The sequence below is a fragment of the Oryx dammah genome, unplaced genomic scaffold (assembly GCF_014754425.2).
Source record: "Oryx dammah isolate SB20612 unplaced genomic scaffold, SCBI_Odam_1.1 HiC_scaffold_21, whole genome shotgun sequence".
Classification (NCBI taxonomy): Eukaryota; Metazoa; Chordata; class Mammalia; order Artiodactyla; family Bovidae; genus Oryx; species Oryx dammah.
The window spans coordinates 23,529,734-23,546,297 of record NW_024070205.1 but is presented as its reverse complement, the minus strand read 5'-3'; the positions used below and the strand labels follow the sequence as shown (position 1 = coordinate 23,546,297).

General features: G+C 39.8%; 1 protein-coding gene across 3 annotated transcripts in view; it reads right to left on the bottom strand.

Moving 5' to 3' along the window:
• COP1 (COP1 E3 ubiquitin ligase) overlaps positions 1-16,284 on the bottom strand; it is a 226,819-nt gene extending 210,535 nt beyond the window's left edge. For 2 of the 3 annotated variants that reach the window (XM_040263920.1, XM_040263922.1), the window contains exon 1: positions 15,773-16,284. In XM_040263920.1, the coding sequence (XP_040119854.1) occupies positions 15,773-16,191 (419 nt within the window). In that variant the 5' untranslated portion in view covers positions 16,192-16,284. The remainder of the gene's footprint in view (positions 1-15,772) is intronic. The other variant, XM_040263921.1, reaches the window with a different exon arrangement.
• Positions 16,285-16,564: the final 280 nt, after the last annotated feature.

The following is a 16,564-nucleotide window of genomic DNA, read 5'->3' as shown; positions in this document are numbered from 1 at the left end:
TCAAAAAGATATATACACCCCAATTTTTGAAGTAGTACTATTTACAATAGCCAAGTCATGAAAACAACCCAAATGTCCATCAACAGATGAATGGATAAACACGTGGTATATATATACAATGGAATATTACTCAGCCATAAAAAAGAATGAAATAATGCCATTTGCAGCAACATGGACATACCCAAATATCCTATGATAACACTTACATGTGGAATCTAAAAAAAAAAAAAAAGCTACAAATAAACTTATTTACAAAGCATAAAACAGACTCACAGACATAGAAAACAAACTTACAATTATTAAAGGGGATAGCAGGGAAGGGGCCGGGGCAAACCAGGGTGAGATAAACTAGGAGTCTGGAATTAGCAGATACAAACTACTATATATAAAATAGGTAAACAACAAGAACACTCAGTATAGCACAGGGAACTAGAATCCATACCTTATAATAAGCTAATATGGGAAATATCCTGAAAAAGGATACATATATGTATAAGCAAATCACTTTGCTGTACATTATACTGATACTAAAACATTATAAATTAACTATACTTCAACTTTTTAATGGTTTAAAAAAAACTATATAGCAAAAGACAATGGACTGATATCTTAAAAATACTAAAAAGAAAAAAAAACTTAGAATTTTATACCCAGCAAAAAAAAAAAAAAATCAAATATAAAGACAAAACAGTAATTTCCAAAATAAACAAATAAATAACTTAGAGAATTCATTGCATACAGACTTCACTACCTGATATATTCATGTAAGTTCTATGAGGCACAAGCTGGAATCTAGATTGCTGGGAGAAATATCAATAACCTCAGATATGCAGATGACATCACACTTAGGCTGAAAGTGAAGAGGAACTAAAGAGCTTCTTAATGAAAGTGAAAGCAGAGAGTGAAAAAGCTGGCTTAAAACTCAACACTCAAAAAACTAAAATCATGGCATCCGGTCCCACTGCTTCATGGCAAATAGATGGGGAAACAATGGAAACAGTGACAGACTTTTTTTTCTTGGGCTCCAAAATCACTGCAGATGGTGACTGTAGCCATGAAAGTAAACAATGCTTGCTCCTTGGAAGAAAAGCTATGACAAACCTAGACAGCATATTAAAAAGCAGAGACATTACTTTGTTGACAAAGGTCTATATAGTCAAAGCTGTGGCTTTTCCAGTAGTCATGTATGGATGTGAGAGTGGGACCATAAAGAAAGCTGAGCACTGAAGAATTGATGCTTTTGAACTGTGGTGTTGGAGAAGACTCTTGAGAGTCTGCAAGGAGATCAAATAAATCAATACTAAAGGAAATCAGTCCTGAATACTCATTGGAAGGACTGATGCTGAAGATGAAGCTCCAATACTTTGGCCTCCTGATGTGAAGAACTGACTCACTGGAAAATAGCCTGATGCTGGGAAAGATTGAAGGCAGGAGGAGATGGGGACGACAGAGGGCCAAAGATTGGATGGCATCACCCAATCAATGGACATGAGTTTGAGCAAGCTTCAGGAGTTGGTGATGGACAGGGAAGCCTGGCTTGCTGCAGTCCATGGGATCGCAAAGAGTCTGACACAACTAAGCAACTGAACTGAACTGGAATAAGGAATACAAAGACAGCAAATATACACAAAGACAGAAAGAGCTCTAAAAGTGGTAACAATGAATATAAATATGAAACATATTTTATGTTTAATCACTCTAAAATATAAGCAGCAGGAAGAGTTCACAACTGAATATAGAGCATAATACCATCCCTAGAAACCATGCAAGCAAAAGAGGAAAGCAGTAAGACAAATGGAAATTATAACCTAATATTTTAAGATGGACTAAAAGAAATAAAGAAAATTACAAAGCATTACTTTGCCGACTAAGGTTCGTCTAGTCAAGGCTATGGTTTTTCGAGTAGTCATGTATGGATGTGAGAGTTGGATTGTAAAGAAGGCTGAGCGCCGAAGAATTGATGCTTTTGAACTGTGGTTTTGGAGAAGACTCTTGAGAGTCCCTTGGACTGCAAGGAGATCCAACTAGTCCATTCTGAAGGAGATCAGCCCTGGGATTTCTTTGGAAGGAATGATGCTAAAGCTGAAACTCCAGTACTTTGGCCACCTCATGCGAAGAGTTGACTCATTGGAAAAGACTCTGATGCTGGGAGGGATTCGGGGCAGGAGGAGAAGGGGATGACAGAGGATGAGATGGCTGGATGGCATCACCGACTCGATGGATGTGAGTCTGAGTGAACTCTGGGAGATGGTGATGGACAGGGAGGCCTGGCGGGCTGCGATTCATGGGGTCGCAAAGAGTTGGACACGACTGAGTGACTGAATTGAACAAAGCATTGAAAGATAAAGAAAATTCTCAATTAGGCAACCTCAGAAATCAATTATTAGGAAGAAAAACTTATTTTAAAAGAAGTGAAAGAACTCAGGAAAACTTAGAAATAAAGAAAAAGACATAAGAGCAAATAAGCATAATGGATACTGATTTAAGAGAAAACGGATGGCCATTTTAGGTATCTGATTTTGCAACCTTACCACAAAACTTCTGATAGACCATGGAGTGAACCCCACTAGTAGTGATTATCTGATATTTTCATCTTACCATTGTTTATTAAAATAATGATCTTCAGTTGAATCTTGTGAAGAAGATAAATTCATAGCAGCTGCCAAAACTAAAGGTAGATATTATAGTGCACAATCCTTAAGCTTGCCAAAAGGTTATGTGCGTCATTTAACTACATTAAGAACAGAGCAGAACAGATATAGATACAGAAAATTATCTTTTAGTTCACTATTTTGTATTTATAATACACATCATCTCAGTTAAGCAAGGGTTTCATAGCAACTGGCTTGACACTCAAGTTAAATTTTCAATTGTCTTATTTATACTCTTCCTTTTATATGTATTATCGGCTTCAAAACCAGCATCCAAACTTACCAAATGATAATAAATGGTACAATAGTAAGGCCATTGCTCAATCCATACATATTTTGATAGCAACACTAATTCTACTATGCTTCCACAAAATGTGTCAACTGATTCTAGTAGCACTGATTCTAACTAACCAAGCATTCGATTTTTCAAATGTTAATATTATACAAAAAAACATTATCAAGATAATCAGAACCAGGAACAATTAAGAGTCATTTAGGAAAATAAGGAGTGGTTACATCTTATCTTACCTAACAGGATCAAAGAACCACTTTCATATTTTGGTACCAAATGTGAAATCCTGGCAAACACCACCTGATTCCTTTCAGTGATTTTATAAGTTACAGTGTCTTCATACATGTATTATATAATCTAAACCTCACAATCCTACAATGGGATACCATTATATCTCAATTTATAAATGAAAAAAAAAAAAAAAACTGAAACATTCATTTGCCCAAAGTTAAATCTCAGGGCTTTTAATTCCAAGTCCAATGCCCTCTGCATCAGAAGATAAAGGAAACAAATACATGTATCACTGTGACCATGAAATTTCAAATCACTATCAGCACTGAGAAAACCTTGGAAAAAATTATTTTGAATATGTTGAAATTTATATACATCCTTCAAGAGTGAAAGACACCCAACAAAAGTCAGCCACAGAAATGTTTCTTCCTTCCCCTCAAAATGTCCAAAACTTGACACTTCCCTAGCTTCCTCCTTCCCCTTAAACCAGCTGCTTTGTGACCATCCCCAAGCTACCCTTCATTCTCAATTGGCCCTAAGTGGATTCAGGACTGAAAGACAAGGAAATAAATGAAAAGGAAAATAATAATAGCTTCAAATCATTTTTAACACCTATACAGATAACGCTAGATACCAAGCAGCAATCTTCACAGAGAGCAGTTAAGTTCCAACCTCTGTGCATTCATCTCACTCCTTCCTAACTTCATTTGATATGATAAAAGCCCTAGAAAACTCAAATGTCCCTTTAAATAGAGATTAAATTTATCCTGTATTTTATAAAAAAGATTCCTTTCCTATCTCCACGTTTAACTTTGTCTTATATCACAGGATTCTCTGAATAAGGACAGGAAAGGTAAAGAAGAAAAGAAAGACAAGGCAAAATTTTTAGACTCTGTAATTTAACAATGAAATTTAAAAAAAAAAAAAAGAGGCGGGTAGGGCATTCAAAATAGCTCTGGTAGAGTCTCAGGAGTAGAGTTTTCGTTTTTTGCTTTTCTTTTTTTAAAAATGAGACTACACAGGCTAGGGGGTAAAAGGACACCGTGATTAACACAAGTGATAGGCATGAAAAGAGAAGCAAGGGAGCCAAGCTCTGGTGTTCTGTCCACCGCAATCCCCTAAAAAAAGTAAACGGATCAGGAACGCAAATATGGCCAAAGAGTGTCACTATTGATTCCTCCCAGTATGAAACCTCCCCAATACACTCTCAATTTCCTCCTGGATCTTATTTTATTCACATATTCCCAAGATTCCACTACTCAGAGTAGCAGTTCTAACCACGAAAGGCTTACAGTTAGAGAAAATTTTCAATTAGGCTTGTGAGTTCTAAGTGGAACAATTAAGAGAATTGTCTCATAGCAAACAGCATCACCAGGGCTCACAGGATCTGGTGTTGGATTCAAAGTGGATCTAGGGACTTCAGTGCACTTACATAGAATACAGATCTTCACCAGAGCTCTGCTATTAATGTGACTAATGTTTCTTTTTCTGCGTCTCAAGGATATCTCAGCTTACAATATACAACTGACCCTTGAACAACACAGGTTTAAATCATGGGGGTCCACTTAAAGATTTTTTTCAATAATAAATACTACAGTACAACACAATCTCCATTTGGTTGAACGCATAGATGTGGAGGGACTGTGGATATGAAGGGTTGACTTAAGTTAAAGTGGATTTTCAACTGGGCAGAGGGTGGGCATCCCAACTCCTGTGCTGTTCAAGGGTCAACTGTATAGCCCTTCAAGCATCAGCACTACTTTAAGAACTTCAATATTTTTTAAAAATAGGCCAATTCAAGTGTTTTCCTTTTTAAATTCAAATTCCTGAGACAGAAAATATGATTGATACAAAATAAATACTCTTTCATGCCAATACCAACAAAATGCAACTGTTATATTTTAGTCATTAATTCAGAAAAGCAACCATCACAGACCAATGAGCTAGGAAAGATAGCAAGTTCACACATTAGAAAAACACAGATGCATATGCAGGAGGGGCTACAAAAGTATGGACAGGGGAGATACCATACCTAATATGTTCATTAGACAATGAAAGAAAGTGAAAATGATTCAGTCCTGTCCCACTCTTTGCAACCCCATGGACTATATAATCCATGGAATTCTCCAGGCCAGAATACTGGAGTGGGTAAGCCTTTCCCTTCTCCAGAGGATCTGCCCAACCCAGGGATCGAACCCACGTCTCCCATATTGCAGGTGTATTCTTTACCAGCTGAGCCACAAGGGAAGCCCAAGAATACTGAAGTGAGTAGCCTATCCCTTTTCCGGCAGATCTTCCCAACCCAAGGACTGAACTCACATCTCCTGCATCACAGGCAGATTCTATACCAGCTGAGCCACCAGAGAAGCCCTGATACTGTCAATCCCATCATTGGGAGAAAGAAACACCCATCCGCGTGGAAGATGTATTCCTTATAGCCACGCAGAAGATGTGCTCCTTGTATTTCCACCTGGAGTTTTTAAAGTAACTTTTGAAAAAATATTGCTTTGGGGACTACCATGGTGGTCCAGTGGTTGAAAAATCTTCCAATGCAGGGAACACAGGTTTGACCTCTGGTCAGTAAACTAAAATCCCACGTGCCGCAGGGCAACTACCAGTGGTGATGGCTGCACAACACTGCAAATGTGCTGAACTGTACACTTTAAATGGTGAATCTTATATGGTATGCCTTTTACTTCTTTTTTTTTTTTTTTAGAAAAACAAAACAGAACTAATGACTTCCCAGGTGGTGCAGTGGTAAAGAATCTGCCTGCCAGTGCAGGAGACACAAGAGATGCCGGTTCTATCCTTGGGTTGGGAAGATGCCCTGGGGGAGGAAATGGCAACCCACTCCAGTATTCTTGCTTGAAAAAATTCCACAGAGGAGCTTAGTGGGCTACAGTCCATGGAATCACAAAGAGTCAGACACAACTGAGCATGCATGAGTGCACACACACACACACACATAGAACTTACACTTCTGGCCATGAGGGAGTAACTGGGATGGATCCTACAGAATGGAGGCATACTATTACAAAATTCTTCCACTGTTTATGAAGTGACATAACATTATTTGAAGGTAGACTATAAAAAATTAAAAATGAGTATTATAAACCCTAGGGCAAGCACTTCCCCCCAAACACACACACACACACATCCTATACAAGTATTACTAATAAGGCAACAGTAGAAACAAAAGACAAATCTTAAAAATACACAATTAATCCAAAAGAAGGCAGGGAAAGAAGGGGAAAAAAGAGAGAAAAGGAACAGAAGAATAGAAAGGACAAATAGAAAACAAAGAGCAAGCAAGATGTATACATAAAACCAAGCATATAATTATGTTAAAATGCAAAAAGTCTAACCAAGCCAATTAAAAGGCAAATTGTCATAGTAAGTAAAAAAGACTCAACCATAAGCTATCTATAAGTATCCTACTTTGAAACAGACATAGAAGTAGTAAAGGACAAAAACACATACCCTGTAAACATTTAAGAAAATAAAGTTGGAGAAGCTATGTTAACAGATTAAATGGATTTCAGTAATAAGGACATTTCAAAATGATAAGGGGATGAACCTACCAATTCTAAATGTGTATGCCCTACTACTAAAGTTTCAAAATACATGAAACAAAAATTGACAGAATTGCAAGAAAACATAGTAAAACCCACAATTACACATGGCATGGTTAAAGATTTTAACACCTCTTTCAGTAACTGACAGAACAAGTATACAGAAAATCAGTATGGATGTACAGAGCTTAACACATCAACACACTTGACATTTATAGAATATACCAGTCTACACACAGGAGAATACTCATTTTTTTCAAATGCATATGGAACATTAACCAAGATATAGCCTATGGTAGAAAATGAAAGAAGTCAGTAAATTTAAAAGGACTGAATTCATACAAATCCTATTCTCTGAACAAAGCTACATTGTATCAGGAGTCAATAACAAAATGATATCCAGAGAATTCTCATTTAGAAATTAAAATACGTCTAAGTAGCCCATTCTTCCAATCACAATGGAAAGGATAAAAAAAGTTTATGGAACTGAATGAAAATTAGTGCAGGATTAGCAAGGGAAACTACTAGAATTAAATTTTTCTCAGAAAAAAATGTAAGCTTCTGTATTCAAGGCTAGAAAAAGATAAAACTCAAAGTAGAATTAAAAAAACAAAGCCAAATATCAGTGAAATAGAGTTATTTGAAAAGATTAATAAAACTGACAATCCTCTGGCTAAACTGTTCAAGGCAAAAAAAAAAAAAAAAAAAGAGAGAGAGAGAGAGAAAACACAAATTATCAGCATCAGGAATGAAAGAAAGAAGGGACATCCTTCCAAATCCTACAAACATTTAAAGCATAAAGAAGTGCTAATATTTATGAACCTATGTCAACAAACTCAATATCTTGGGTGAAATGGAGAAATCCCTTAGCAGGCCAATTACCAAAACTCACTTAAATAAAAAACCTGAACAGTCCTTTACCAGTTAAAGAAACTGGTAGTAAATAAAACCTTTCCACAAAAACTATGGCTTCGCTGATGAATTCAACCAGACACCTAAGAAGAAATATACCAATTTCATAAACTCTTTCAGAAAATAGACAACATTTCTCATCCCCTTTTAGAAATCCAGTATTACTCTATGTGATGGGCTAGACTGTGTCCTCTCCCAAATCCATACATTGAAATCCTGACCCTCAGTACCTCAGAAGACCGTATCTGGAGACTGGACATTAAAGAGGTAATTACGGTAAAGGTCATATATGCAGGACTTAAACCCATGGTGTTCTTACATGAGATTAGGATACAGAAAACACACAGACCAAAGCACAACTATGTGAAGACACAACAAGAGGTGGCCATCAGCAAGTCAAGGAGGGAAGAACCCAAATCTGACAACACCTTGATCTTGAACTTGAGAAAATAACTCTGCTTTTTAAGCTACCCAGTCTGTGATTATGTTTCAACAGCCCTAGAAACTAATAACTCTGACACCAAAACTTATACATAAATACATAAAGTAAATATATGTGTGCATTATATGAAAACAATAGATCAATGTCACTCATAAATAAAAATGAAAAATATAGCTTTAAAAAATTAGTGTATGAAAGTTGCTCAGTCATGTCCAGCTCTTTGTGAGGCCATGGACTGCCAGGTTCCTCTGTCCATGGAACTCTCCAGGTTAGAACACTAGAGTGGGTAGACGTTCCCTTCTCCAGGGGATCTTCCCAACCCAGGGATCAAACTCAGGTCTCCCACAATGCAGGTGGAATCTTTACTGTCTGATCTACCAGGGAAGCCAAAGAATACTGCAGTGGGCAGCCTCACCTTTCTCCAGCAAATCTTCCCAAACCAGGAATCAAATCAGGGTCTCCTGCATTGTGGGTGGATTCTTCACCCTCTGAGCCACCAGGGAAGATCCCAAATAAGACATAAAATTCAAAAAGGAAGAAGTAAAACTATATTGATTTTCAGATGACATGATTGTTATCTTAGAAAATCACATGGTTCTACCAAAAACTGTTACAAGTAATAAGTGAACTTAACAATTTAAAGAACAAAGTCAATATACAAAAATAATTTGTATTTCTACATATTAGCAACATTAGGAAACCGAAATTAACACAAGAGCATCAAAAACATGAACCACTTAAGAGTAAGTTTAACAAACTATGTGCAAGATCCAAACATGGAGAACTATAAAACTCTGCTAAGAGAAGTTCAAGACCTAAATAACTGGAGAAACATATTATGTTTATGGCTCAAAGATTCAATATTGTTAAGATGTCAAATCTCCCCAAATTGAGTCATCAATTCAAAGTAACCCAAATTAAAATTCTAGAAATCTTTCTTTTAAGAATTGGTAAGCTAAAATATATGTGGAAATGCAAACTTCCTAAATAACTAAAAACAGAGGAACAAAACTATACTATCTGATTTCAAGATTTACAACAATGATACAGAAATTAAGATTGCAGTACAAGCATAAGGATAAACACTTAGATCAATGGAACAGAATAAAGATTTCAGAAATAAACTTAAACATATTAATTTTTGAGAAATACTCCAAGAAAATTTAATGAAAAAAGATGGTCTTTTCAACAAATGGGTGCTTCAATAACTGGACATCTACAGTGGAAGAGGAAAATCTTCGAATCTTACCAAAAACAGTATATAAAAACCAACATGAAATGATTGTACCTAAGTACAAAAAAGCTATAAAGTTTCTAGAATATACAAGAAGATTTAGACAATTTCGATAGAACATGTAAGTCACAGACCATAAAAGAAAAAAGTCCAATAAACTGGACTTAAATTTTAAACTTTTGCACTTCAAAAGACTGTTCAGAAAACCAAAAAGTAAACAATAGACTGGGAGAAAACATCACAATATACAGACTGACAAAAGACTTGCAGCCATAAGCCTTACAACTTAACACAAACGTGAGAAATATATGCTCAAGATTAGAAGACACACTATGGAAGATACTGCTGCTGCTAAGTCACTTCAGTCGTGTCCGACTCTGTGTGACCCCACAGACGGCAGCCCACCAGGCTCCCCCGTCCCTGGGATTCTTCAGATATGCAAGTGGAAATAAGCACATGAAGTATGCTCAACACCATCAGTCATTAAGAAAATGCAAATTATGGCAATAAGATACTACTAAACATACCACTAGAATGACTGAAATTTGAAAGACTGAAAGCAAGCGTTGGCAAGAATGTGGAACTGAAACTCAAACATTGCTGGTAGAATTGCTAAATGATAGTCACTTTAGAAAACCATTCTGCAGTTTCTTATCATGTTAAACATACAGTTGGCCACACAACCCAAGAATACACTCCAATATATTTACCCAAGAGACATGAAGATGGGTCTGCACAGAAACCTGAATGTGAATGTTTACAACAGCTTTCTTCACAATCACTGAAAACTTCAGAAACAAAGAAACTCAGTATCTTTCAACTGATGAATATATAAAGAAGTCATGTTATATACCTGGTGGCTCAGATGGTAAAGTGTCTGCCTGTAGTGCGGGAGACCCAGGTTCGATCCCTGGGCTGGGAAGATTCCCCTGGAGAAGGAAATGGCAACCCACTGCAGTACTCTTGCCTGGAAAATTCCATGGACTGAGGAGCCTGGTAGGCTATAGACCATGGGGTCCCAAAGAGTCGGACATGACTGAGCAACTTCACTTTCACTTTCATGTTATATCCATGTAATGGAATACTACTCAGAAGTTAAAAGAAGAAAATTAGTGAAACATTCACCATTATTAAGGGCTTCCCTGGTAGCTCAGCTGGTAAAAGAATCTGCCTGCAATGCAGGAGACCCCAGTTGGATCCATGCATGGGTAAGATCCCCTGGAGAAGGGCATGGCAACAACCCACGCCAGTATTCTTACCTGGAGAATCCCCATGGACAGAGGAGCCTGGCGGGTTACAGTCCACGGGGTCGCACAGAGTTGGACACGACTGAGTGACTAAGCACACAGCACAGCACTCATCATTATCGAATCTCAAAAACACTGCTCCAAGGGAAAGAAGTCAGGCACAAAAGACTACATACTGAATGACTTCCATTTATACAAAAGCCTAGAAAAGGCAAAACTATATTGAAGGAAAACAGATTGCCAGGTTACCAGAGGTGAGAGAAGACTGAGTGCAAAGCTGTGGCATGGTAAACTCATGAGCATGATGGAAACGCTCTGTACCTTACAGGGTGGTAACACAGATACATTCATTTGTCAGGCTCACTGAACTATACACTTAAAACTGATGACTTCTATTGCATGCAAATTATATCTTAATAAGGATGATTGTAAACAAAATCACCAGTCTCTGAAAGGCAAGGTAATACAGTGGTTAAGAACTTGAGCTTTGAGCCAAAACATCTGCATATAAACACTGATACCACCATTATTAACTATATGAATTGAGACAAGTTACATAACCTCTCTGACCTTCACTTCCTCATCTATGAAACAGGAATTAGGGACTTTCTGCTGGTACAGTGGATAAGAATCTGCCTGCCAATGCAGGGGACATGGGTTCAGTTTCTGGTCTGAAGATTCCACATGCAGTGGAGAAACTAAAGCCCATGCACTGCAACTGCTGAACCTGTGTGCTGCAATTACTGAAGCTTGTGCGCCCAGAGCCCATGCTCTAAAACAAGCGAACTGCAGTTAATTTTTTTCAATGGGAATTATCTGCATCAAACAGCTGTTGTAAAGATTAAGTCATCTCAAACCCTTAGAATAGTGCCTGGCAAATAATAATTTATACTGGAACTCAGTCGGTAAAGAATCTGCCTGCAGTGCACGAGACCTGGGTTCAATCCCTGGGTTGGGAAGGTCCCCTGGAGAAGGCAATGACACCCCGCTCCAGTATCCTTGCCTGGAAAATTGCATGGACAGAGGAGCCTGGTGGGCTGCAGTCCATGGGGTCGCAAAGAGTCAGGCAGGACTGAGCGACTAACACTTACTTACTTATACTGGAACACATATTATTATTATGTGGGCATCCCTGATAGCTCAGTTGGTAAAGAATCCACCTGCAATGCAGGAGACTCCAGTTCGATTCCTGGGTCAGGAAGATCTTCTGGAGAAGGGATAGGCTACCCACACCAGTATTCCTGGGCTTCCCTTGTGGCTCAGCTAGTAAAGAATCAGCCTGCAATGTGGGAGACCTGGGTTGGGAAGATCCCCTGGAGAAGGAAACAGCTATCCACTCCGGTATTCTGGCCTGGAGAATTCCATGGAGAGTACCGCAAAGAGCGGGACACGATTGAGCGACTTTCACATTATTATTATGTATACCGAACCAACTATTAGTACTTTTTAGTGAACTTGGCATTTATGAACTTTGAGTTTCAAGCATTTACATGATCCTCTAACACGGTTATCTGAAATTTTCACTAAACTCACTTTGCTTCATTATCTCTGTCTGAGCCAAAAGTCCATCCTTAAACTAACCTGAGGTCTCATACTCAGTAAAACATGGGCAACAGGTCTCATCTTTAGCGCTGCTGCTGCTGCCGCTGCTAAGTCACTTCAGTCGTGTCCGACTCTGTGCGACCCCACAGACAGCAGCCCACCAGAAATAGGATTAATAGGTACTGGCTGCCTAGACTGCTATGTTGAGGACTGTGAGACAAGATTTGAATTCCAAAAGAGTACTTAACATCTGCCATGACACTAAGAGAAGCAGTGATGCCAGGGTGTGATATTATAATTATGTGATTAAAAGCTTTTCTTCACATAAATCGTGAACTCCTTCAGGACAGTCTGTTATTAACAGTTTGACACAAGAGGCTGTCTGTCACATTTATTAAATGGTAGATGGACTTAACATAGATTCTACCTACATTTGATCAGGCAGAGTAAATTTTCCCATAAGGGCTTACTATCAACTTAAAAATACTTATTTCTGCTACAACTTAGAGAATATCTGGGACTTAAAGAGGTAGAAAAGGTCATTTCAGGGAGCTGGAAAGGCTAACACAGAGACAGTCATAATGTGAAACACTGTAAAAGAAAGATATTGTCTTCCAAACATGGGACAGACTCATAATTTAACAGACCATGTAAGAAAATTTTGAAAAATAAGGCAACACAGACTTCCTTTGAATGTCAGAGACTTATCCAACTTCAAGCTATATATACCACTCTCTACTGTACTACAGACTCTTCATCTACACAATCAGAATTTACAACTTGATGGTACTTTCAATCCTTTGAAAGAAATACTAAAGTCAAAACTATAAATCCCTAAAATGTCCATCAATTCTACAATAAGATATAAACTTACTTTCAAATATAAGTAAGGAGAGACCAATACGTGTTACTGACAATTCAGCATTTGACTTAAATCAACTGTTCTCAAACAGGGTGAAAGGACAAGTCATTATCACCAAGGGAGCTTTTGCAAACTACACTGCCCACTCCAGCACCCGATTCTGTTAAGTCCTCTTAGGATGTGGGCAGACAGATAGGCAAGGGGAGGGAGTAAGAATAAAAACATGTGTCTCCTGGACTTCCCTGGTAGTCCAGTGGTTAAGACTCTGAGCTTCCACTGCAGACCTCAGGTTGGATTCCTGGTCAGAGAAATTCCACATGCCACAGGGTGTGGTCAAAAAAAAAAAAAAAAGTTATCTCCTGTGATTATGAAACAGCTCTTTTCCTCCAATCCACCACATTTAAGAACCCTGAGGCTAAATGCATATAAGTGATCTTACAGATCTGAAATTTTTAAATTCCATAAAAGAAAGCACTAAACTGAGAATTGGGAGATGTGAGTTGTAATTTTGTTCCTGAACAGTCCAATCTGAAACAAAGTTACTTAACTTCTCTCTACCTCTATGAGAATACAATTATATTACCATTAAAATTGGAAGTTCTATACAACTTAACAGAGTTGTTCTAGGATAAAATGAAACACGAAGCATAAACACCTTTAAAATGTGAATGAGGAATTATTATCATTATTCAAACTTAAGCCTCATTAAGATGTAAAAGCTTAGAATAATGTGGACTGGTTCACAATTTAACCTTGAAGCAGACAAGACCAACCACCCAGGGCCAATTAGAAATGAAAAGGATTCCTTGGGCTTTGCCTAGTCCTTTATCTTCCTAACCTAAACACTTGGCCAAATCAAATCTAGCTTGAGAATCAGGAAAACTGATTCCCATTATTGAATTCTTTTGAAAAGTCAACCTCACCAGCAAGAGACCAAGGACTATGACATTCTTAGAAGGTGAAATATTCAGAATTTTTAAACTAAAGACTCTCACTGGACACTTCCACTTAGAATATAAAAGAAAACAAACAAAAAAAATCTAAGCAACATAGTTAAGATTCAGACACTGGATTTAAATATTTTTTAAGTTAGGTGACAAACTAACAAAAATTTTAGTAATTTTACCCCTAAAAAATAAAAATTAGTGCCAGTGGCTTATATTCCCCTACCCCTCTCCAATTCTCTACAAAATGGCTTACAGTAAGTATAAGTGCATACGGTGCCTGGCAGACAGTGAGTGTCAAATAAGTATCTGTTGGATGAATGATTAATTCCCTTCTTTCACCTTGTATTTTAGTGCACCTGCATGGATACTAGCATGTTTGTTTCCTTTAATCTACTTAAAAGTGAAATGGAAATGGTGGCCAAAAAGACAAATTCTAAAAATCCTCACTTTGTTTCATTAGTTTCTACTTTTATCACATGGCATTCTCTCCCAGGTACAAACACTTAGACCTAAACATAAGCTGCTTAAGTTATTTATAAAAAAATAATTAGAATTCTAATCCAGGTTCAGTGAAAAATGAATCAATTCTCAATACAGAATAATGTATGACAAAAGCAAAAATATAAAGCCATTTTCAGTGCGAGAACTAGAAACTGTAAGTCTAATCAATAACTTTCTTATACTCCCAACTTCTAGCCCTATTGTATTTGACAACTTACCATCTGCAACCCTGAAGTGAATCAACTTACCCTCTAATGACAGTGTAAGCCAATTTCCCGTATCACTAATATACTAAGTCTATCAACAATTTCCTCTAGAAGAAAAGCACAAGATCCTACCAGTTCTCACTCAGCTAACAGCAATTCTTTCTTCTAATCTTACCATCTGAATTGGACAAAACCCAGTGGAAACTCAAAACACTCTCAAGCAAGACAATCAACTCCATCTTTCACTTAATATGAATAAGCCCCCTATGCCAAATGTCATAACTGAATACTACTGTGTACTATCCACGATGACAACAAGTCTAACTCCAAGCGTTTCTCAAATCAGAAGTTCCAAAAAAACTCCGACGTGTTAACACAAGTGCCAAGTGCAGTGCGATTACATCTGACCCACGGACGGTATTTTAAAATGTGGCCCCCCCTTTCAAGACATTCAACTTAGAGGTGCAATTTTTTTGTGAACAGACTTTCTTGACTACAGGAGCCTCAATAGCAGATTTAAAAGTAAATGACCTAGTCTTTGAAGTAGGAGGCGATATTTACACGTACACACAACGGATATTTACATCAGAGCACACACGACGGATATTTACAGCAAATACTACTTCTCCTTAAAACAGCCATACCCATGTTTAGAGTACCATCTACCACACTTTAAATAAACTGTGACCAACAACTCCCTCCCTCAGCATACCAGGAAACTTAATTCTCTCCCTTACAAGTTTAATTCACCTCCACGAGCAATCCGGACTGACAGGGTACCTAATTCACCAGACGGCCAGAAAATTCAAGGCCCAACCTCCGTGCCCACCTTTCCCCTTTTATGCACAGCCACTTATTTGACCTTCCATCTCGCCCTCTTATTATTGCCTAAACTCCCTTCACGTCTCCCCCCCAACACTGCCCTCTCTAGTACCCTCACCCTGCATCGGGATGCCAACATTTCCCCATCCCACCCCACCAACCCCCGCAAACGCTCGAATCCCTCTGCAGACATCGCTACAGCGCCCCACAGACCGCCCTCACCCCGGAGCCCAGCAGCCCCAACAGCAGAAACACCTAATGCAGAGATTGGGGGGTGGGGGGAGTTGCTGGAGGCTGCTCGTCCAACCCACCAGACGAAGTCGTTGCTTTTGTCCTCGTAGGAGTTGATGAGCCCGTTACACAGGGGGGCGAGCAGAGGTCGCTTCCTGCTGCCGCTGCTTAGGCTGGAGCTGCTCCCTCCTACGCCGGCGCTGGGCCTGGCCGCGCAGCTGAGCCGGGACAGGCCCGCGGACACCGCCCCGCCGCCGCTCCCGCCGCCGCTGCCGGACACCGCGGCCGCCACCAGCACAGGCCTCGCCGGGCCCCCGAGACCGCCGGAGCCCGCGGCCTGGGCCGCCCCGCCGGACCCCAGCGCCGCCGCCGAAGCCGCTACGGAAGGGGGCGACGGGGAAGAGGATAAGGACGAGGAGGCGGAAGTCACCGAGGAGGCCGCCGAGGAGCCTGGGCTGGTGCCGGCGGAGCCCGATCCGGCCTGGCGGCTCCCAGACATCGTGACTCCCTCCCCTCCGGCTGGGAGCTCGGAGGAGAGGGACCGCGACCGCGACCCGCCGCGCCGCCGCCGCCGCCGCCGCCTCCACCCTCCCCTCCGCCTTCAGTGCATCCTGAGGACGCGCGTCGGGAGGTGGGGCTGAGGAACAATAAAGTTGATTTTTGTAAAGGCAAAACCACACGGCAGCGTCCGACGGGAGGGGGCGGAGGGAAACTATTAAAGCAGAGCAGGAACCACTGCCGCTCTCGGGACCGCCGCCGCCGCGATCGCCGCCGCAGCCAACCCGAGCGCGCCGTGGGTCGGCCGTGCGCGCGCGCGAGCGGCGGAAGGGGCGGGAGCGGCGGGGCATACAACTTCAGACGCGGCCCGGGCG